General features: G+C 38.0%; 1 protein-coding gene across 2 annotated transcripts in view; it reads right to left on the bottom strand.

The window, feature by feature from the left end:
• cpne2 (copine II) overlaps positions 1-25,374 on the bottom strand; it is a 73,630-nt gene that overhangs the window by 39,215 nt on the left and 9,041 nt on the right. For both annotated transcript variants that reach the window (XR_005992351.1, XM_041795595.1), the window contains exons 3-8: positions 11,910-12,089; positions 8,555-8,629; positions 8,129-8,200; positions 7,587-7,670; positions 5,232-5,321; positions 4,830-4,928 (exon numbers count right to left, since the gene is read on the bottom strand). Coding sequence is in view for 1 of the 2 variants with exons in the window: in XM_041795595.1 (XP_041651529.1) it covers positions 4,830-4,928; positions 5,232-5,321; positions 7,587-7,670; positions 8,129-8,200; positions 8,555-8,629; positions 11,910-12,089 (600 nt within the window). In the remaining variant the exon portion in view is untranslated. The remainder of the gene's footprint in view (positions 1-4,829; positions 4,929-5,231; positions 5,322-7,586; positions 7,671-8,128; positions 8,201-8,554; positions 8,630-11,909; positions 12,090-25,374) is intronic.

Raw genomic sequence — 25,374 nt, 5'->3', positions numbered from 1 at the left:
TAGGCATGTTCTGTTCCTGCCTAGTCTGTCACAATAAAAGCCTCTAATGCTAATCATAACTGAAGGCTTATTTTGAAGAGCAACATCAGGAAATGGAGTGTTTTTGGCTGCAATTTAACAACAAAGAGAGTGACATAACTGCACATAATTCAGACTCTAATCTGTCTGCCAGCCATGACATAAATATGATTGTTTCTCTGGTAGCTTCAAAAAGAGATTTGTAAAATAGCAGCATAGCAGACAGATGACTTCCCAGTAAGGTTGGAGCATTTTTTGTAAATATAAGAGGATCATATTTCTTGTGACTGAGTGCAGCTTTGGTGCATTCAACACACCAGCAGCATCCTAGAGCAGATATAACTGCCTCATTTCATGATTGAGGAGCTTAATTTTCTATACTAAGAGATTTTCATTATGATTGAAATTTGCCCGGTGGTTCATAGCACAGTGGCCTGTCATACCAAAGACCTGAAATAAAGTTGTTTTTTTTTTAATCACATACTGGGACTTTAAGACATGGCCAAAAGTTGCTACATGATAAGTTATCATTTTATAGGAAATTAAAACTCAGACTGTTCATATCTTTGAATATTTATTATTTTGATAGGGGTTTGCCCTTATGGCATTGAAACTCTGAGTAAAATTGTAGTGATCTGCTCCCAGCCAAGTTTAGCTGTAAGTGCTGAAGTAAAGCACACCAGCAGGATTTTATGAAAGACAACTCTCAGCTGCTAAATAAATCCAAACTACTGGATACCACCGGTGTTTTCTATTATTGTTTAATCATTAATAGGAGGGGTAGGACACACATTTAACTGAGCCAAAGACTCAGTCTTCATGTCGGATGAAGTCTGAGTGATGTAACCCCTTGCTTACTTAAGCCGCCTTTTGAAGCCATGGAGATCACAATATTAAAACACGTCTCCAACTAACTTTTGAACTTGTAGTCAATATAAAAACAGATAAAGAGGAGCTTGTAGTCATATCCTTCTTAAAAACAAAACAGATGAGTTATAAACACCCCCACTCACACAGTTTGTGCCCTTAGACATGACCTACACAACCACAGCCACCTTTTCAAACAGGCTGTAAACATATTTATTTCTACAGTATAAATCCTCCGTTTTAGCATGAGTGGTGTGTATGTTACTTGCAGGGCTTCTTCAGCCAGCCTCAAGTGGACACTTGAAAAACTGTTGTTTTCTTGCACATCCACATTGGCTCTGTTTTTCAACAATAGAGGTTGCTGCTTGAGCTGAGTCTCCTCTGTAGTTGGCTGTTGATAGCCTCTTTTATATCTCTCACTAGTGCAATCAACTTTACTTGAGTCTGAATACTGCTGTTAACTTGTTAAAATACTGATTTATCACTGAGATGAAATGCATACTGATACACATACCATGTGTTTTTTTAGTTTATTCAGAATTGTTCTTGCCTCTGTTTTTAAGAATGCTTACATTTAGTTTTCTTGCTTTAGTAAATACTGATGTTTGCATTTATTCGAGCACTGTGGCATATTAATGTTAATTTACATCAATGCAGTGCTTTGGTAGAATGGAGTTTTCAGAGAACCAAGGTTTCACACCTTGGAGCAATTTATTTGTAAGACAATATGCATATATTTGTTTGCAGTTTTGTTTATCTCTACATTATGCCTTAAATAAATGTCTTGTGATCAATATCTTTATGTTTGACAGAAAGGTTTCTGTACAGTTTAATCAGGGTTCCAAGACACTTTTGAAAGTCAAATTTAAGACTTTTTAAGACCTCTATCAGACCTCCATCCATCCATTTTCTCCCACTTATCCAGGTTTGGTCATGGTGGCAGCGGGCTAAGCGAGTCAACCCAGAAATCTCTCTCCCCAGCAACATTTCCAACTCCTCCTGGAGACTGACAGGCATTCCCAGGGCAGATGAGATATAGTCATGGACGAATGTATGGCACCCCTGGAATTTTTCCAGAAAATACCCCATTTCTCCCAGAAATTGTTGCAATTACAAATGTCTTTGGTATACACGTTTATTTCATTTATGTGCATTGGAACAACAGGGGTGCCTATACTTTTGTCCATGACTGTATATAATCCCTTCAGCAAGTTCTGGGCCTACCCTGGGGTCTCGTTCCAGTTGGACGTGCCCAGAAATGATGTCTGAGCTCCTCACCCTATCTCTAAGGCTGAGCCCAGCCACCCTACTGAGGAATCTCATTTCGATCAATTGAACCCACGATCTCGCTCTTTTAGCCATTACCCAGAGTTCATGACCACAGGTGAGGGTTGGGACAAAGATTGACCGGTAAATTGAGAATTTTGCTTTCCAGTTCAGCTCTCTCTTCACCACAATGGTCTTTCAGACCTGAACTGAGAAACTATAATACCACCTTTTGCAAAGCAAACAATAAAAATTGAAAGGCATGTGCAATGTCCCCCAAAATAAATGTTCTCATTTCATGTATTGTTCATGAAATGTCAAATGGTACAGGACAAAGACATTTTTGGGTCATAAACACGCATATTTCTAGCATGTTTTATGCTGCTATTCTATCAATATGCCATATTTTGATATTTATCATAACTAGGGCTGTCAAAGTTAATGTGTTAATATCGTGTTAACTCAAATGACTTTTAATGCCATTATCTTTTTTGTTGCACGATTAATGCATGCGCGTTCTGTGTGACCCTCGACCCATCCCGTAGTTTGCCAGATCAGGAAGCAATGCCGTCGTGATGCAGTACAAGCGAGCAGAAATGGATAAAGGACAGAGACGTTTTAATGGCAGGTTCAGCTTTTAGATCATGCCGGATATAAAATTGAAGTTATTTTCTCTTACTGTTGACATGAACTGAGTTACCAAGAGTTCATAGAGTCTTAAATAGCCCGTAACACTCACTGGCCGAGCACACTGCTAATGCAGAGCTGCCCCCTTTGCCATGCTGGATTGTTTATGCTCAGACAACTCTGCAAGCAGGGATGGACTCACTATCTGGCATACCGGGCATTTCCTGGTGGGTTGACGTACTTTTGGGCCAGTATGATTTATCATTTTATTTATATCTGCTATGAACCGGCACTACAGCTGCACTGACCCTTTATATTCACCATTGACTGACCCGATCATGCCTCATAAAGGTCTGTTTACCGCCCTCTCCCATGCCCACTCAGCTCCTGCTTGAAAGTGAAAGTATTCAGACAAAACGAAACTTACTAAAACAATCGATCGGAACTGTAAATAAACACCAAATTTTTAAAAAACAATCGAGATGCTGCGAAGGTGTCAAAGACTCTGCAGTCCCTATAGGAGACGGTCTGACGCTGGTGAATATACAGCTACATCATGAGGAGGAAGAGGAGGAGGAGGAGACAGCAGGAGAGGCTGGTGTGTGACAGGGGAACAGAGGTGTTACAGGTGAGCCTTGGGAGTGAAGAAGCTCTGTAGAGTATCATAATATAAGTTAAAAAGCATTATCAGACTGTGGGTCCCCTTTATTTATGAAGAAAAATTTTTTTGAGTAATCTGTAGTGTAATTCTCCAACTGTATTTAGTCTCTCTTTTTGTATCATCTGTTGTAAGTCCTCTTGGTGTAAAGGGATGATTGTGAGCCTTTATTTCCCTCATGTGAGACCAAAATTCTCTGCTTTAGTGTGAAGGATCCAGGAATGATCTTTAAGTTATTTAAACTTCACTGACCATGCTCTTTATGTACATGTGTGATGATGAGATCTGTTATTCTGTGTTAAGCTGCTGAGAACAACAGAGGAGTGAACTTCTACAAGTCTGTGGTATTATTCAGTAATGTTACATTAAGGTCAGTATCTCCATCTGTTGTGGCTTGGTGGGCTTGAGTTTACCATGTTATGCTCTCAGCATATTTGTGGAGCCTTCAGTATCTTTGATCTTAGTCTACAGAATTTTCTGGACATTATCTGTTGTTTTGGGTTGTTGACATGAACAAACATTAGCATTAAAAAAAAGTATTTTTGTCCACTTGTGTTGATGAGGGTATCTAAATCTTGTTAAATAGTCCTGTAAGGTGCATTTAGAATGGACAAAAAAGTGCAATTAATTTGCGATTAATTTCGTGTTAACTATGAAATTTGTGAGATTAATCGCGATTAAAAATTTTAATCTATTGACAGCCCTAATCATAACATATTTTCAGGTTTGCTCACCTGATACCAAACAGTTTCATTATTATAAAGGAATACCTGTCCAAATAAGGGGAGCCTGTACATATTTTCAGTGGGCAATTTGGTAGGACTAAGAACTGTAACCATGACAAATACATGCAAAAAGAATGAGTCAAATTGTGCAAAGTTGGTCAGAAAAAATGACTGGATGAAGAAATGTCATAGCCAAAAAGCCATCTAAAATTCCAGACCTCTCACATTTAAGAATAAGACTTGTTGAGAACTTTTATAGCCTTAAATTTCAAAAGTCCAATTTAAGACTTTAAAGAATTTTCAAGTATTTGTGGGAATCCTGTTAATATGTATTTTTAATATTTCTTGATAGTTGTTAATTTAACTAATCATTAATTTAGTCTTTGATTGTTGGGCTTAATTGCAGTTTATATGTACATCCGATAAATTTGGACCCCTGAAGGAACAGCTGTATTCTAGGGTTTAGCTAATGAGGAGCCTACCAAATAAACATATAAATAAAACAATAAACAATGTAATCCAGAGGTTAAAATAACAAAAATGACCATTAAATCTGTCATTCATGGGTTAAAATGATTAATGTGCATAAATGAATGAAGCAACATTTAGATGCTATTGAACTGAACTGCCAGAGACACAAAATTGAACTGAAGTCATCTATATTTTACCTCCACTGAGTTCTGGGCTTCACTCATCTTGGAAACTGTGGTTTGAAACTCTCCAATGAAGTCGTGTCCTCCGTCGTTATCGTAATCGTAACACAGGACCTGTTATTTGTGGATCACATCACATCATATCATCATACGTTACATGAAGGGTTATCTTCTGAAGCTTTCTATCTGACTCTGCAGAATTCTCTAGTATTTCTTCCCCTCTATAATTGTCATAACTTTCAAAAATCTTTCTTGGGTGAATACAAATGAACTGTTATGTTGATAAAAGCTGGTTATAACTGACATGGGCAATAAAACTGTACTAATAAAACACACTGTAATCCTTTCAACAATCAGCACAGCTTACATTATAAAAAAAAAAATCCAGTTTAAAAATCTAAAGCTATAACCACAAACCTTGATGTTCCTGTCCACATCTCCATTGCATAAAGAAATGAGTGGCACAGTAAAGGATTTCCATGATGGATCTAAAGTGTTCTTTATGACCTGGAGGCACAGACAAAGAAGCAGGAATGTAATTAGTAAATTACACTACAGACAATATTCACTCACTGACCTCTTCATTGGTTGCACTTTGCTCAGACCTACTTGAACCAGCTTGAAGTCTTAATTTTTCATGGCAAAGATTCAGCCTGGCACAGAAAACATTCCTCAAAGGTTTTGATTAATATTGGCATGATAGCAGCATCTTGCTGCTGCAGATTTGTCAGCTGCACTTCTACTGGACTAAGATCTGGTGACTGCAGAGGGCATTTGAGTACAGTCATGTTTAATAATCAAGCCTGAGATGATTTGAGCAGACAATGTGTAAGGAAAGGATGGATACGGTTAGCAACGATACTCAGGTAGGCTTTGGGGTTTACAAAACGCTCAGTTGGTGCTGAGGGTCAAAAGTGTGCCAAGACAATAGCTCCTACACCATTACACCACCAACACCACCTGCCTGTTTCATCAGTACAAGCCAGGATTGATTCATGCTGTCATGTTATTAACACTTAATTCTGGCCTGATTGTCCTGTCCAGTTTTTTTATTTTTTATTTTTTATTTTTTTTGTTACTTGATTGACTGAACAACTGCAGAATTCGTGCTCAGTAGTTAAACATTGTTTTATACCATGGGTGTCAGCCAGTGAGCAGTTTTCATCAGGCCAAAGAGGCATTTTGGAGAGATGATTCAGAGAATACATACATTAGATTTTTTTTGTAATATAAAAAACAAGCACACTTAAAGGAAAATACAAGCACATTTATCAATCATATGTCAAAACACTGCAAAATTCTGATCTAATGAAGTCAAAATGACAGAGCTATTTGGGAGCTGAAAGTGCTGACTCTTCTTACTGAGCCGAGCCAAATGATCTGTATCACTGAGAAAAGCTGAAATTCTGATCACTAGGTTCAAGTCACATCATCTTTCTTCCTCATTCTGTTGCTTGATTTGAACTTTCCAGATTGTCCTGACCATGTCTTCAAGTCTGAATGCATGGATTGATACCACTGCCGATTTGATATTTGCAGAGTGCAAACTATTAAAAAAAACAGAGGGGGAGATGTTCTCTAAAACAAAATAGAAAAATCTTCCAAGTTGCAACTGGCCTTCTATCTGTAGCCAGGCATACACTGTGCTTTTGTTCAAGCCTATTCTGGTTTGCGGTAGATAGGTTGTGGGGACACAATGGCTTAATTTGCTACTTTTGACATGGATGATTTTCTGACGTGTCTGATATTTTGGTCATATGACTGCACATTCACACAGAGAGCAAAGCCACTAGCAGATTCCCAAACGTCACGGCATTCAAACTTCTGAAATTTACCATGACCACAGTAGGATGGCCTGATTGATGTGCCATTCAAATCTAAAATAAAAGGATCAGCAGAAAATATCTGCATCCATCCAGCCACCAATGATGATGTCCTTCTGCAGACAAGTTGATTTTAAGAGGCAGCTCTTTCATGGGAAACATAATTTATGGTTTTCTTTAATTATAAGGAATAATTTCAAACAATAAATGCAGTTCATCAATATTTGTTCAAAGCATTTCTTAATTTGGTTGATTTTCTACAACCTAAAATGGTAGGGGGTCAGAAGAAGAGCTGTTTGTTAGCTGAAAGAACTGATTATTACAGAGCTGAGTCAAATATTACGGATTACTAAAAGATCTTGACAGTGACTATTTCACAGCAAGCTGTATTTGCTTGAGATGCTGTGTTTGTATGTGTGTAGCTACATGTGAGATAGCAAGAGCATTTTTTCTGTGTGCATGTCTGAGCAAAAGATACATATCAGACATATAAACAGGACATTAAAAGGAAACTTTTGAAGCACAGTCTGTCCAGATTTCACTAGTCAGAATGACAGCTCTACTGGACTGTCAGACTGTAGTATGAGTAAATAAATCTCCAGTTTTGGTTATATGTTATAAATGTTCAGTTTCACAGTAAATGCTGACATTAGACCATCAGTGTTTAAGGGCTGGATGCAGTCAGGCTGAGCAGAGGCAGGGATAAAAACATATCAAGGGAGGGGGTGTAGGAAACACTCCCACTCCTTCAGCAATTTGCACTGAGCATATTTGTGTTTACAGGCAATATGAACAGGCGTACCTAATGAAGTGTTTGGTCTGTATATTTTAAAACAGCTATGGCCAGAGAATTACCTAAAAACCAATATAGTTTTAAAGAGAACTGGCTGAAACCAGCTGTTTAACTACCAATGACAGGCGTTGATGTTTTCCTCCACTTATGACTCACCTCTGTCCTGTGTACCAGCATCCATTTTCCATCTTCTCCCTGTTTGTGGAACTCAAGGTAGGGGTCTGACTTTCCAAAGAAGTCCTGCACACCACAGGGACAGTTTATTTGTTTATCCCAAATGTCTCCTCTCTTTGGCTAAACTTCATTACATGAATGGATATTTAACAAGAAAGTTTTTATTAGAAACTAATCTCCTTCCTGCATCGATGGTGCTTCACATTTATCTTTGGAGTTTAATCAAAAGATGCCAGGCATGTATATAAATACTAATTCAACATTGTTTTATTAATCCTATTCCAGCTGTTGCTTTAACAAATAAGATTAAAAATAAACTCCAGCTACCAGTACTCATAAGGCCCTTTAATAAGGGGATAAAGGTGAGAGACATGTACCGTAAACCTTGTCTGCGTGGGCTCTGTCCTGGTGTAGTGTGTATTTCTCTAATGCACTCTGATTATGCTTAAGTGTGTGTGCTTGCATTTCTATTCAGTGTGTATATGTGTGTGTATGTTAGTGTAAGTGTGGGTCTAACTGCCTACCTTCTTATCCAGTTTACGCCCACTCAGGGTCAAAGTGATGATTCTGTTGTCAGACAGCTCCTGAGCTGTTATCTGAAATAACGTAACAACACAACATTAGCTGCTACAAAAAATACTGGCAACCAGCACTCACAGCATCATCAGCAGGAAGAGCAGCAGCATCACAGTCATGACATCAATAATAGCAACAAAAGCAGCCTCAATAACACCTTCAGCACGGTCACTATCATCAAAAGCTGAAGAAAACATGCCATTATAGTAAACAACAGTGACCACATGACCAGCTACCACCTCTGATTAGATGGTACACTGTCAGAATCTGTGTGTGTGGGAGGGGTATGTGTGTGTTCAAGAGTCAACAGGACACAGACACAACCAGGGTAAAAGATAGGAAAAGTAACTTTAAATCACAGCACTGAGGCTCACCGTAATGGATCCCTTGCCAGCTGGCTTCCCATTGGCTAAGATCAACGGTCTGTGAAGTTTCTTATTGGAGACAATCTAGTGCAAAATGAAAGAGAAACAGGTGGAACATGAATGAGAAAAGATTCTTAAAAGGGAAGAAATTACTGTTGATGATCCTGAACATAACACCTGGATACGTGCCTTCTTGATTATTTCAATAGTTTCTCAGTTTTCACACTTTTGACTGAACAACACAAAATAACCAGGCAGTGATATCGATGTGGAATAAACAAACCCAATTCCAAAAATGTTTTGGCACTTTGTAAAATGTTAACAAAGTGTAATATTTAGTACAAATATTTAGTCTGCAGGACACAGCATCTGTAGTTTCCAAAAAGAACAGCATCCAAAAATAATTCACATTTTGATTCATCACCACAGAACAGTTTGCCTCAGTCTGTTTCTAATGAGCTTAGGCCCAGGGAAGAGGGTGGCATTTCTGGATCCTGTTCACTAATGGCTTCTTCTTTGCATGATACAGCTTTAACTTGCATTTGTGGATAGCATGGGGAACTGCGTTGACAAACAGTGATTTCTAGAAGTGTTCCTGAGCCCACGCAGTGATTTCCAGTACAGAATCGTGTCTGCTTTTAATGCAGTGCTACCTAAGGGCCGAAGAGCACGAGCATCCAATGTTGGCCTTCAGCTTTGTCCCATGGGCACAGAAATTTCACCAAGTTCTCTGAATCCTTTGATTATATTATGTACTGTTGACATTCAAAGTCTTCACAATTTTACATTTTTCTGAAATTAATTTTAGATGCAGTTTTTTGCAGATGGTGAACTTCTGCCCGTCTTTACTTCTGAGGGACCCTGCCTTTCCAAAAATCCTTTTTATACCCAGTCATATCAGTGACCTGATGCTGATTAACCTAATATTTACAAAATGCCACTGACTTTTCCAGTCTTCTGTTTTCCCGTCCCTACCTTTTATTTTATTTGTTGCTGTCATCAAATTCAAAATAGGCTAATATTTTTCATGAAATGGCAAAATGTCTCAACATCTTTTGTTTTTGTATGGGGTTCATCAGAGTTGCAAATGATTGCATTCTGTTTTTATTTACATTTTACAAAGCGCCCCAACTTTTTAGAATTGAAGTTGTATAATGTTTTGGAATACAGCATGAGGGTCTGACAGAACAGAAAGAAAGGAAAACTTTTTTTATAAAGCAGCCTGACAAAACAGAAACACAATGAATGAAGGCAAAAAATCAATACCCATGAATGGTTTCAAAATAATTATGATAAAATTGTTATGATCACGTCATTCAGTTTTTGTTTGTCCTCTAAGTTTGTAACAATTTAAATCAATTTAAGATTTTTTTTTGTGTGTGCCAGGTCTACATTACTTTGTTTGTGTTCACAAAATGAGACTGAGGAGAGGAGGCTTTTGTTTGTATTTAGCTGTATGGTTGTATAAGAACCAAGAACCTTGCAGACTTGCAGGAAGTCTGAAAATTACCACAAAAACAACTGCCATGCAAAAAAAGAAAGCTAATAAAAAATAGGGGGCTGGTTGACATTGGAAATCTGGACAATTCACACCACGTAGCAAAAAATAATAAATATAAAAACTCAAACTTGAGTAAAACCAAGAAAAAACACATCACATGAAAACAAAGAAGATGTGTGCTGAGAGAAGGAGTTTGGGTTTCTACAACGAAGTCAGGGAGCTTTGTGGTTAATGAATGTTAGCAGACTCTAGTGTCCTACTTATCTTAGCTTAATTACACCACAACTCATTTTCTTATTTCTGTGAAACAACTTGGAACAATCATCACCCTGAAAAGAGTCGCATAGATTCGAGGAGCAGAATCTGGCCAGGCCAAAAGACTCTTAAGGAAGTGTTCACAATCCCACGTCCCCACAACAGCGTGAGGGCTCTCTAAATTTATCATATATCTACATATAACCGAAGACCTATAGCTGTTTTCAGTGTCGGACAAACAAAGGCGTTTAAAAAGTTAGTAAACACACTGGAGCCAAAGTTTAAGGATATTAAGCCTAATGCATACCTGCAGCGCTCTGTGCCATACTCTAGCATTACTTGTTACAGAGGTAATACCGTACTGTGAGATCCTGATACCATTACATCCTCAGCTGCAAAACAAATCTACCTACATGTACAAATAAAGTAAACTGAACCTAGTATTGAGTGCTTTTTATGACTTTGTCCAATAGAGCAAACCTCCCAAGAAGCAATGCAACAGGTATCCTACAGTATAAACACCTGAAATAGAGTGTAAGGATTCATTCTTTACATGTGTTAACCTATGTGAATTAACATGCATATTAATACACTTTCTGACGAGTTCTCAATGTTCAGTAGCCTGAACTACACAAACAGTCTATTAAATGCAAGGCATCAAGTGTGAGAACATTTAGTCAGCCGTATTATGCAACTACAACTACATTTGAACGCATCATGAGGACTTCACCTTTACCTTATAATAACTGGACTTTAAAAGCATCCTAAATGATGTTAGCAGCTTTAAAACTGTAAACAGCATACATAAATTAACTAGCAGGCCTTTATCTAAATGTTTCAACAAGGATTTGAACACAGAATTCAGCAACGGATGATGACAATGGTTTAACTAAAGGGACTAAAAATCAAAGTTTGGCAGTTTTAAACACAGGATGACTGAGCTGCATTAGACATGTTTAAGAGGACAGACAACAGTGCAGCATTTCATTTACATTTGTTTCAGAATACTGACGTGCTGACGTGCCTTCTAGATGGCAATTTAATGAAGCCCTTATATTTACACTCATACACATTGCTTCCCTCAAACACCAGAGTGATTGGATTGGTGACTCCAAGCATTGTAGCTGATATTTCAGTCACATATTTTAAATCAATGTCAGCTGACAGTTACCAATCAACCATGGTATTCCTTTTTTCTATAATTACAAAGGACATTCCAAAAGAAGGTAAAAGAAACTTTGGGTTATTGAAAATGCAAACTGAATTCCAGTTTGCTGTTGCTATGACTATAATCATAAATTATGATTGCAGTTATTAAACTAAAATACATATTCATAATGAAATGGACACCACTGCTCCTGCAGTGTAAAGTCACAACCCAAAGTAATCTAATTTACTCTTTCTTCAATAAGGATTTTTTGTAGTGATTTTATACATCACCTTCAAAATGTAGCATTATCAAAGCTCAGCCTGAATGAACTGATTAGCTTAATAGCCAGATGATAAAACAAAAAAAAATTTAAAAAAAAGGGGAGGCCATACAATCAAACACTTTATAGTTACTCATAATAGTGAGTCCATTAGATAAGAGCTGAAGTAATTTCATACCACTCCCAGTGTACAAATGAACTCTCCCAGGAAGTCATGTTCGTAGAGCTGTGTGGCACACTTGTCTTCATCAAACATGGCAAAGCGCAGCTTCTGGATCTCCTCAAAGTGATAGTCCACCTGAAACTTCTTTCCAAACACCGGGTTCAAGTTGTTCACAGCGGTTTCAGTGCGGCAAAGCTAAAAACACAAGAAACAGGAGGAAAGAATGATTTTTTAAAAGTAATGATTATTCAGTAAATGTCATTTAACTAGACTGTGGCTGAAGCAGTGCATAAAGGTTTGGTTTTAAAAAGAAGGTAGTTTTAAATATAAACTTCAAACTGTCAAGGCAATATAGACCAAAAAAAAAAACATTTAAAATATAAAAAACAGAGTGAAATTGGCTTAACCAGGTAATATACTATCAAGCGTAGCCGTTAATCCAACATTGAGCTGCTTTTTGACTGAGTCGGTACAGGCTGGTCTCTTACTCCTCACAGCCAGCCTTCCTTTGTCACTTCTGTGCCAAGCTGAGGATACATCCACTAAATTTAAGGCTGTCTAGACCACTACATTTTCCTCTTTGCTGGATTTAGCCTCATCATCGTATCACCACTAACAGCACAGAGTGTCACACTATTGTCAAACACAACCTATGTAGCTTTTTATAAGACACAGTAAAGTCACAGATTCACAGCTGGCAATACCCAATTTAAGATAAATGTAGCATCAAAACTGTAACAAGTGCCAAGTAAATTACAACATGATCAACATAGAATAAAGGCCAGAGCTGAGAATATCAACCTTTCAAAGCAGATGGATACCGCATATCCCATAATATTAATATATGAAACAGGTGTGTCAGTTTATGAGCACATATCTATTCATCCGTTTATCAAAAATTGGTGTTAGGATTTTTTAAGATCCACTTTAAGGTGGGTGTTGATATGAAAAGCAATCATCCAAGCTGAACACTTAAATTCTGTTTGTTATTTTCAAAGAAAAGCAACCCACCCTGAACCGAGAGCTTTTTAAAGCACAAGCCAATATGGCCCAAAACTTTTATGGTGAAATTCTGCTACAGTTATATATTCTGCTAAAGTTATATACTATCCACAGCTCATAAAGGCTTTAGTGCAGACTGGTAATATAAAAAAAAGTCTCTGTTGTTTATAGATTTTAAGCAATTCATGGATCTTAATGTACGTGATGTGTGTTGGTTTCTCTGTGTCTAATGAATGCATGGATGGCTGCTGTTTTGTTTGGACGTTGAAATGGTTTATGGAGTCAGGATTAGTTCTGCAGATTTGGATATTATGTGTGATTGTGATTATACTGGACTTGATTTTGATTTGTGAATATGATTACGATATAATTCAGAAATGGTATCATGAGTCTACTTGCTTGATTATTAAGGAAAATGCAGAAAATAATGATAATTTTGAGGTGTGTATTTCTCAACTGAAAACATTAACTGAAGTTAATGTTTTGGGTTAACCAGAAACTGAAGTCATTGCAGTACAACTTTTATCTCATAACTTGTGCAATAATGTCACTATTGTACACTTAAAGACCTTTCTGCAGGCATTTTTATTCACGTTTAAAGTGCAACTTAATACATAAATACATAAATCGTGTATTTGTGTAGCACGAGTCAGGATCACAAGAATCTTAACTTTCTAATGATGTACTGTATGTCATGATATTTATAACATGATGGTGTAAATGATAGTGATAAGGAGGGCAGAGTGTTAGAGTTGAATGAGGTTGCTCTAGCATGGTCAAATTTGGTTGCAAACAGTCTGAAAATCACAGCTGTAATCTGTTGCACCAACACATGACTGTGACATATCTTTTTAACATTTGAAATGCATGTGTTCCTGAGGTTAATGTGTTCTTTCTCTGACTCAAGGTTTTCATTACATATTGCTGTAGCACGACAGCTGAAAAAGTCAGAGACCATTGCCATCCTGACCAAAGAAGAGCACAGTGGTAATGTTTTTTTGCAAAAAAAAAAAAATAATAAAATAAAATATATATATATATATATATATATATATATATATATATATATATATATATATATTGGGCGCGAGTTACAAAATGAACCAACAATGTATGAACCACAGTGAAGTTATTAAATTAGCTCCACTTTCTAGTGTGAAGAAGAAGTTAGAGGTTTGTGAGTGTCAAGTTGGTTGTCAAGCTTGTTAGCCCACATTAAGCCAAGTTTTTCGTGCTGCACTGTTTTGTAAAAGCTTCCTTCAGTTATCATAGGGATATTACGAGATAAGGTAGTATCACAAATCAAGTCAAATTTACAATATTTAACTGTATTAATTTACTTTAAAATTACAATTAATTCATGGCTACTGAGTGGTATTATTGTAGTAAAACAACATAAAAATCCAGGCATTTACTGTCATTTATGTACAGCAAGGTACTGCAATCCCACAGTTACACACTGCTGTATCACATTAACTGTATGGACATGGCAACTGTAAAAATATAGTATACCTGTACTTTTATTGTGATTTACTCTGAAATATTTACAACAAATTACTGTAAAGTAGTTACGCTATATTACTGTGAAATTACAGCGAAGGTAATGCAGCTAGTACCCAGTAACTTACTGAACATTTGCAGTAAAAACATAAAGTCTTGCATCCTTAACTAACTAGGCTTTCCTCAAATTGGCAAATGGTGAAATTCCCTCACAATTCCTAACAAATAAAGAATCTGAAGACATGCTAAGGACTCTCATGTCATTTTAGCCCTTTTTTCTTACATTCTTTACTTTTCCACAGATGTTCCAGCTAGAAGGCACCACTAATGGTGAGTTCTCATGCTCCCAGTAAGTATCCCTGACAATAGCCAGACAGATTAGAGTTTGAGGCTCTCAGTAAGTGCACTGAGAGAGTCATGATTTTGCTCCAGGTCCTCTACACCGGGTGGTTGGATGACTAATGCTCACTATGCGTGCTACTCTCCTGTCTGACTCAGCCAGAACACTCTGAACAGTGTGTTTATGAACCATTAGATGAGGTCAGTACAACGCTGGCCTGTCACCACTCCAGAATTATACTGAATACCAATGTTACTTTTGAATGTTCAATGGACAGATGTGCTAGAATCTAACCAGAGGCTGGCACAGTGAATAAAAAATTTAACCCCCCTGACTGTGACTCTGTTAAAAAGACCTGAAGTTATACCTGGTTATAACAAACAATGATGAATGTTAATTCAGCTAAAAAACATATAAATAACAGAAGTTAATGTTAACATTGATATTAGGACCTCGTCAGGGTCAAAGGTTTGCCCCTGGGCTGTCATTGTGCTTTCTCATTTGTGATTCTGACCATTTTAAGATCCACCTAACACAGCAGCCACAAGATGTCCATTATGTTCAAACAGACAACGATCTATAGAATAACGAAACTAAGCATTTCATTTCTGTTTTCACTTTGTTGAAATAAACAGGTTTGTGCTCAGTTCTGAAACTTAGTAGTGTCATTAGAGAGTTATTGATGCCCACACACATAACTATCAGTTCTTTTCTTCATAGGGGCCAAAGAGCACAAACTGGGTGGACTTTGTTGTTTCCTGGCTTCATAATTTAATGCCAAAGTGAAGCCAACAGTTGTGGTTCAAACTGAAGAATCTTCAAAATAACGAGATGTACCACCAGAAAATCTCAGATTGCTTTTCATCCCATCACAAGCACAGTCATTGCATTGGATAACATTTTTTGCTTTATAAATGAATTAACCTGCTATACAACTTTAAAAGTGCTGTCAAAGAAACACGTTTAACTGAATTTATGGATCACGGATGAACTTATCCATTAAATTAAATTTAATTCAATTTAATTTAATAATTCATTTACTCCATTAAATTTATTGATGTGCAATCTTCCCATTTCATATAAATTTACTCCTGTTACTGTTTATAAAGCTTGGCAGAAGTCCCCAAGTTATTCTGACCACGCTCAATTTGATCGTTTCCTTACACCACTAAGAATCCTTGACAAATATTGCTCACATACTTTGAAAATTGATTCACAATGCAAAAAAAACCCCAACTTCTGAGACTTAAAAATATGATCGGGATAAAAAGGGACCACAGGCTGGATGAGGTTTTGGATGTAGTCTGAGTGACGTCACCCACTGGTTGCAGAAACTGTCTTTTTAAGCCCATCCATGGCCATTGCTGTATTCAAATGCTGCCTCAAACTGGCAGCATCTCAGCCTAGAAACAAAGACAGAGGCCGAGCTGAGACAGGCCTTTGGCTTCCTGACAAACAGCTACGATGCTGCTCCTAATGATGCTGCTCCTAATAATGCATAATTGGTATCTTATTAAAAACTAGAAATGACAATTTTGGGAAAGTGAGCTAATTGTCATGGTCAGTCTCATTCTGATTAAGAAAAACATACAAAAACATGGAAAATAGGTTTTTTGTTAGCTATTCTTAAAAAAATCATACTTGAATTGTATTAAACGAGTATTTTGACACACATTTCAGGTTAAAGAATTAATGCACTTCTGCAATTTGAAAATTGCAGTCGGTCATAATTTCATTTGGATTAATTGCCCCTCCCTCTTAAAATCAAACAACTTGGAGGGAAAAAATGCCCCCCTGTACAGGGTGTGCCTAACCTTGCACAGACTCCTCATCTGTCATCAAGCAGCTCCAACTGGCAAAGCTTTTTAATCTTAGATGTTTATTATCTGTCAGAGAAACACATGACAAAATCAGCTTCATTTGAGGAGAAGACTCATGATGAAAGCTTTTCTTGGTGGAAAATGGGTTTTTGCTCTTTTCCTTACCAACTTCTGCAAGAGGCTAATTTACTAAGTGGCTTTACTGAACGATAACAGCTGCATGTCAAGTTGGCGTTATGTAGTTCACTCCCTGGTGGCTGAGCCAACCGAGTACGTCAGATGTCTTGTTGCTCTGATTGGTCATGGTGGTATGACGGACAGAATGCTTGTTCAATCATCCACTGAGTTTTTAGAAAGGTTCTGTCCTTCCTGAGCTCTAGGGATGGAGATTATATTAATACTGATACTCCTTATTGATCTGAGTCTTTATAGATACCATTGTCGACATTTTTCTATAGTTAGTGGAAAGACAAAAGAATGAAAGCAGTGTTAATTTCATCAACTAAAACTATGACTGGAAATGTATGTCGACAGCTTTTTCATTGATTCAGTCTGTTACATCTATTTTATTTCCCTCAAATACAAACACAATCCTCATCTTCACAACTGCATTTATTGAAGTTTTCATCAAAAAATGAAACTTTGGTTTTCGAAAAGCATCGCTTCTAGAAACATCGTATATAACCAGCTCGTAAAGTCTGCAAATTCACTTTTATTCTGCCAGTCCCACCACAGTGGATTAAAAACTGCTACCCAGCTTGGGACCATTATTCAGCACTGATCTGGGAATAAAAATGTTCTGTAGCAGGTAAAATGAGTTTTTTGAGTGTATGCTACTTGCAGCTAAGTCTTTTTCCAGTTAACACTTAAAGGTATTTCATTTTACTTTAATTTGATGCACAAGGCTAATGTGCTTTTAGCTTATGTTTCCCTCACATAAACTGATGTATGTTTTTACTAGAGACGCTTCTGGACCAAATTATTTTAGCTTAACAGTGAACTCAGAACATGGATCAGTCACACTGTGCAGCCTCTCTGTGACACTTAAAGTCGGATTCCTGCTAATTATTGAGAGTTTTACTGCAAAACGTTACTATAACAATGACACAGAGAGCCACATCACAGGCTCTCTAGCTCTTTTTCTCTCCATTATGCTCTATTTAGGCCTTCTCAATAAAGATCTGCATCTTTAAGCATGCGACACAGCAGGACATAATGAAGGAACAGCCTGTCATTTTTCACCCCTCACAAAGCATTCTGGGGAAATATTATGGTGGTTAGCATTCATTAGCTTTCAAGCTAGTGGCAAAAAAAGATCAAAAGTGGATTAAAAATGGATAAAAAGATGTTCAATTTGGGTCTACCAATGTGGATTCAATCTTTGAAGTCCCTAGAAACTCAACCAAGTCTCAGGCTCACTAGAAAAGCTTCCATAGGGGCTACAGAGGCATGGATAGCATCAATGGAACATCGCAACAGCTTCTTCAAGAGGGAAAAAAGTATGAGGCTAAAATTTATGGTTTAACAGTTTTTTGAATTTAAATTACCAGTGTCACTTCTTGTCCTAAAAGCGATGCTGCTTTGGAGGGTTTTTAACACATACATACAGAGAATAATGAATGTGCCTTCTAACTTTGCTGCTGCAGTGGGTCCTTCTTTCTCCTTTGTATGGTTTTTCTTCACTGCTCTAAAAAATGTAATTTCTGCGTGCAGTGTTTTTGAGAAGTGACGAAGAACTGATTTCTGGTTTAAATGCTAACATTTAGCAAGACTAAATGAAATATATAAAGTATATTAAGTAGTTTGATAGTTTAAACATTATTGATTTTCTGATTTTAGTATCCACTGTGACTCATGTAGACAGGCTCAAGAGGGTATAGAGGGACTGCACTTTTTTACACCAATATAATATTTTTCAAATCCTGAGCTTGTGAGGGACACAAACAGGGGGCAGGGAAAATTCTGGGAATTATCTCTTCATAAGAGGAGTAAATGAGTGATATTCAAATGTTGAAGTTGGGAGTAATCTTCTATAATCAGGTATGTTAACCCTCACATTATTGATATACTGTCATAGCAACTGATTAATCACAAAGCCTGTAAAATAATCAGAGTTAATGTTTCTAATCGAATGACAGCACTACCAGTGAACACTACTGAGTTGCTAAATGTTGGCGTGCTTAGAATTCAGTGTTATCTGGTTAATTGTAGCATTTTTTTGAACATTTTTTTTATTTTTTTATTTTACTTTTGTTCAGTGTTCTCTCTTGGCCACAGTGGGAAAAAATACCACTTAAGTATTACTTTGCTGTTCTCAATCTTTCTCAGGGCAGAAATATCCACTAATGTCTGGCTTGATTTAGTGTTAATACCTCATGTGTGAGATTTTTTAAGTATCCTTTACCTGCACTTATAAGTGCATTTACATATCTCACATTTCTCTGGCTTTAGACGGTGTTATAACTATAGAACTAAAAAGAGTAAGGCTGTGGTCCTGTTTCAGAGAGAAAAGGGTTTTAACTCCAGCCTGCTAACAGTGCTCACAGCTCTTATCCATCTGTGTGACGCATGGGAGGAGAGCAGAGAAGAATGGGTGCACTTTGGCTTAAAAACTGATATCACTAAGGCTTCGCTGCAGCCCGGCAGGCTGGAGTGCATGTCTCATATTTGTGCCTCAGTGGATCTGAACCTGGCTCACTGAGCTGGGGAACATAGAACCTTGTGGCATCCATTTCAGGGCTTTTATATCTGTCCAAGTCTATGATCAGATACATAGAACAAAAATAGAAGACAGCAAAACTGACAGACATTTTCCCCTGAGATGCAAATAGTGCAATAAGACAACATGAAGAGCTGGATTCTATTCTAAACAGCTCACTACAGGACAATGAGATCAAGAATGACTAAAGGCTATACTGTAACTTTGACAACAGATGTCACATAAGCTTTAACAACACCCCACTAACATTTGATCTTTATGTCTGAGTAAAGAAGAAATTATGCCCCTTTGGATTGAGAAAACACAACCAGACACTTCAGTGTTTAGATGATAAAGGAGTGGATTAATCCCAAGTAGTTTCAAAGACTCAGACATCAGAGAAGATGCTGTTAGAAAAAAATCACCTGAAAACATCTGCAGCTCCAAAATTCTTAAACCGTAGCTTACTCTGCTTTCATTTGGGCTCCTTGTGGGAACCAACAGACTACTACGGCCAAATAAACGATTCAAGAGCTTAATTCTTAGTTTTACAAGAATAAATTGGTAATTACAAAAATAAAGGCGTGAGAGAAATAAGTCATATTATGAGAATAAAAGTTATGTTGGTATTACCCACACAGAGCCAATGCTTGAGCAGGCCAACCCTGTAAATTTACAGACACCCATGTATATTTACAGCTGAACTTTAAGTGTTTTTGCAAAGGGGCTGAATACTTATGTCAGTATGATATTTATGTTTTTCACAAATTTACAAAAATGTCTAAAATTCTGTTTTTACCTTGTCATTATGGGGGACTGAGTACAGATTTATAAGATTCACCTGGCCGCGCACAAGACAACACCCCCTAGCTTTTTGGAATAAAAAACGTACCACATCTTTCAGCATCACAATTTTGCATTAGTTTGTGTCTGTGCTGCTATCCACACAGAGAGTATAAATAACTAAGCCTTAAGTTTGGGAACATATACGTAGGTGTCATTTATGCACTGGAATGGTTACTGTGCATAGATTGGATTTATCATCCTGCTGTCAACACAGGATCAGGAATCCACCAAAATCTAATATTGTGCATCCCTAGTACTCACACAACTTTCAACACACAGCACCACATTTAATGTTATGTATATTTTGTGCAAGAAGGGACTGATTTACACACCAAGAAGATAATAAGACAAAATATTAGCCTGTTTTAGTATACAGTATATTTCCAACTGTTTAATTTCAAATTATCACTCAGACATAGAATCACAGCAACTATCAAAAATGTGAGGTTAGTGAGACAAGAGTATCATTGTGTTGGGGGGAAAAAAAAAAGCTCAGGGCGGTTAAAAGTTCTGTAAAATTTAAAAAATGCAGAGAGTGTAATTATTTGTTCCACTTTAATGTGGCAGCTTAAAGGTCACATACTATGCAAAACACACTTTTTCAGGCTTTTCTAGCCAAAATACTGTATGTGCCCCCTGGCCTGTCCACATCCCCCCAAGAATCAGAAAAATCCATTCCCTTCCCCTCTCTTTCTCCATCTCTCAGAAAATGTGTGCTGAAACAAGTCGTTCTCAGATCTTCCCCCCTTGATGTCATGTGGGGAGTTAGCCCCGCCCCCAGGTTCAGTTGGCCCTCCCCCCTTAGAAGAAAGTTCCACCATCAGGAGAGCCACATCCATTTCCTGAGAGGGGCGGGTCAGACAGCATATGACCATATAAAGCCACAGACACAGAAACAGCTCGTTCTGAGCAGGGCTCAAACAGAGGGGTTTTTCTAGACATGCTAAAATCAAATACTGGAGGTGTTTTTCAGCAACAAACTCCACAGGCATGTTTTGGGGGACCTCTGAGACCACTATAAACTTGTCTTAAAGGGTAATAATGTGGCCTTTAAATCATTCAGCATTCACCTGCATGGCAATATTTTAACTGATTTGTTTCTTAGGTGAAAGTGTTTATCAATGATGCTCAGTAACTCAGCCATATTTTCATTTTAGTGCAACATTTAGGTGAGCATAATAAAGCAGAAAGGTTATTGAAAACATGTTTCAGTAAATCCCATCATTAAACTTTGCTTAGCTGCTGCTCTCCTGACTTTGAAGCTCAGTGATTTTGGCATGCCTGCAGTGTTGTTTATAATCTTCAATGTGAGTTCTCACTTGTCGTGTTGCATATCTGAGTCAGTCACACGTGTTGTGATTCCTCACAAGTTTGAGGATTTGGACTTGGGACTGAAAAATCAACCCGATGTAGAAAATAGCTCAAGTAGTGTGTGAAGATGCCACATCATTGGCATTGCTGATTTTTATAATTCTGCAGGCCTATAGTTTTATTTAAAGCCTCTCTATCACCAGTTTTAGTTATCCTTTCTCTTTATCATTCAATTTTCTCAACTTTCCCTTTTTCTCTTCACTCTCACCTCTTGTCTCTCCATCTCTCCTCTCTTCCACTTTCCGTGCCTGCTTTTCCCCTAACCCTCTCTTCCCTTCTCTCACACCTCTTCACTCTCACACTTTTACCCTCTTACCCTCTCCCTCCCTTTCTCCCAATGGAGCCAGCTGCTTCTCACACCTCCAGCTCACAGACTGAAGCGACAGTGAGACAGAGAAAGACGGAGAGGGGAAGCGTGGAGACATAAATGAGGGAGACAATCGCAGAAGAGAGAAAACAAAGCTAACAGGAGGAGATCAGAGAAAGTGCGAGAGCTGTGATGTGAGAGAAATGGTGAGCTGTGGATAATATCCGAGAAAAGGTTCGGGCCTCATTTCGCCTTCTTTATCGCTCCCTCACACCAGGAGTGCTAAGCTTTTGTTTCCTTTACCGTTACCATAGGAACTGTTGGTAAATTCACATCGGAGCCACATGCCCTGCTGACCGTCAGCTAGCTAGAACCTGAGGCACTCGCCTACACATACACATAAACACACATGCACAGAAACCAGGCTGCCCTGTTGACCAGCTGTTTGCAACAAAAAAGCCTTGAGGCAGCAGCCTACACACACCAGAACTTCATCACCATGTTCCTGTGGAGCAGCTGCAACTTAGCACTCATGTTTCTTTTTCTGCACCATCAAAATATGGTACATTAAACCATCAGACCATATTCTGTTTCTATAAAAGTAAGCAGGACGACTCCCATATAGGATACAAAGTATAGCTGCACAAAACCAATCTGTTGATTTATGCAAGGTCTACTGATCAGTTTTTAAACAAATGCAGATGCAAATTAGGGATGAATGATTTGCAAAAATAATTTAATTGAGATTTTTTTTTCCCCAAATATTGCAATTGTAATTTAATATGTGACTATTCTTATGTATTTTTCGACCAATTCAAGCAATAAATAAATCCATAAATAAGACCATGTGTCCTGAAAACAATGAAATTATTGCCAAACCAATTAATCCATAGTAGCATGAATCTGAATATGGGGGTGCAACAAGCTTTAAGCTATAAAGGAGGCGGCTGGGGTGGGGGGGGGGGGGTGAGGCGGGCTACCACCTGATCGCAGTGGGGTTTGATTTTCGTGAAGTAACGCTAGGCTACATAAAATCTCAGCCGCTGCAAAAAATTGATTTATTAAACTGGTATTTTGACAAATATCAAGTTCAAGAAATATTGCAAATTCTGCGATTTGAAAATTGCAGCAGGCCAAATTACGATTTAATCTAATTTACGATTAACTGCCCAGCCTTAATGCAAACCTTATTGTTGTATTTGTAATGGGATGTGTTCAGTTACAGTGGCTGTCATGTTCGAGCCAATATGGCAGAAAACTTGTTTACTGGTTATGCAGACACTACTACAACATGCACAGGGAACTGCTACTGAAATCCAGCCTTCTGCTGCTGCGACTTATTCATGTTTTGTGTTGATGACTTGTGATGGGCAACGATTATTCACCACAATCATTCCATGCAGTTGCCAGTTCGATCACCCAAGTTTACCTCTGTAACGTGGAGCATACACCTGTTGGAACACAGTTTTGTTGAGTCCTTAATTAAAAGTAAAAACATATCAGCAGAGGAGGGTGGAGTTGAGCATTATGTCTCTACTCCATCCATCCATTTTCTATACTGCTTGTCCCATTCGGGTTGTGGGGTGCTGGAGCCTATCCTAGCTGTCATTGGGCAAGAGGCGGGGTACACCCTGGACTGGTCGCCAGTCAATCACAGGGCTGACATATAGAGACAGACAACCAGGCACGCTCACATTAACACCTACGGCCAATTTAGAGTGATCAATCAACCTAACGAGCATGTTTTTGGTGGTGGGAGGAAGCTGGAGTACTCGACGAGAACCCACACATGCACAGGGAGAACATGCAAACTCCACACAGAAAGGCCCTGGCCGGAAGCAAACCAGCAACCTTCTTGCTGTGAGGCAACAACGCTAACCCCTGCGCCGCCGTGCAGCCCCATGTCTCTACTCATCATGCTTTGTTGTTTTGATTAACAGGCCCCTGGTGGCAGAATTGACTTACTGTGGATGTAACTGTGGCTAAAAAAAAGCATGGCTGCTTTATATTTACTTTTGAACTAAAGTAAGAGTTGGACAAAACACTTTAGAAACTCTTGCTTTAATGATTGTTTCTAAAAGGGCCATAAAGAGCAGTTAGCCCAACAGTTGTACTTTGGTACTTCATGCATAGGCAGAATGTTTGGCGAGCCGTACAGTCCTGGTACGGTCTTTTTACAGTAGATAGACAGGCCTTTAATTATTTTCAAACATTTGTGCACAGATAAGAATGACTATAAAGTTGTAAATTTACACCAGAGAAAATATTCAAGTGTGTACAAAACTAACGGAATGATAAAGAGATTGAATTACAAATAACTCATTTGATATTGCTTTGTCAACAGTCAATGAAGCTCAGGTTGAATAAAGCTTTTCTGGACAAATGACTACTCAAAGCGCTTTTACACTCACATCACATTCACTCACTATATGGGGAGGCTGCTATGTTAAGTGTCCATCAGTATTAGCCAATCATTCACATTTGTTCACATTCACACTCCTAATGCACCACCAGGAGCAATGTGGGGGGGTGTAGTATCTTGATATTAGACTGGAGGAGCTGGGTATCAAACCCCTGACTCTCTGTTTGAGAGTCGGCGAACTCTATAACTGAGCCGCCTCTTTCATAGACAAATCCTACAACCTATTTGTGGGCACTGACATCTTGGCAGGCCGCCATAACTGTAGTGGTAACTGCAGTGTCTGCTGACGCCCACTGACTGTGACAGCAGCAGAGATGGTTGGATTTAAAAATGATAACAGTGGGCTATCTCAATCAGGGCTGTCCACAGACATATGCAGCAGTCATCCTGTAAAGAAAAGTGGTTGATGTAATCAGTTTCAACAAAAATTTTGAGCTTGGGCTATGTACCTTTTATTTCAGTACAGTAACAAAGAATTTTAAATACATTTACTCAATTTAATTTGGTAATTCTACTAACTCAATTTAGGTAGACATGTTTGAAAATATAAGTTAGATTTACTCATTATTAATTTTGATTTGTTTTACTTAATTCCAAGGCTTTGAAATCTAATCATTATTTTTGAGTGTAAAAATGTTTCACTGATTTAATTAAGTAAAGTGCACTAACATTTTTAGAGTGTTGTAAATGGGGACTGGGCCTTCAATTTTGGATGTTCAGTATGATGCTACATGGATTATAACACTGATTTTACATGTTGTTGTCCATGCCATAGCTCACTGGAGTCAAGGGCTGCTAGAGTGGAGTTGGAAAATGTGTGTTCCTTTCAATACTTTCCACTGGACTCTAAGCCTCCTTGATGCAATTTGATCAACATCACTAACCGTTAAGTTCATTTAAAAGTTACTGCAGAGTGTAAAGAGATAAGTTTTCTCTCTAACACAGGAAAGCTAACACCCTGAGACAGCATCCTCTGTTTTGGACTTTCTGTCCCCTTAAAGGTCAACATGAATCCATGTGTCAGAGTAGTCCAAAGTTCAAACTTCACAGAGCATTTACTCAGATTAATCTTGCCTTCCTGAGTTGATTTACTAATTGGAGCCTCTCCTTCAAAATTAATTAATTTCAGTGTGAAATTTCTCAGCAGACATGGAGGGGACATACAAACAACTCA

This window comes from Cheilinus undulatus, linkage group 9 (assembly GCF_018320785.1).
Source record: "Cheilinus undulatus linkage group 9, ASM1832078v1, whole genome shotgun sequence".
Classification (NCBI taxonomy): domain Eukaryota; kingdom Metazoa; phylum Chordata; class Actinopteri; order Labriformes; family Labridae; genus Cheilinus; species Cheilinus undulatus.
The sequence above is the reverse complement of the archived record's forward strand: the minus strand, read 5'-3'. Positions and strand labels throughout refer to the sequence as shown.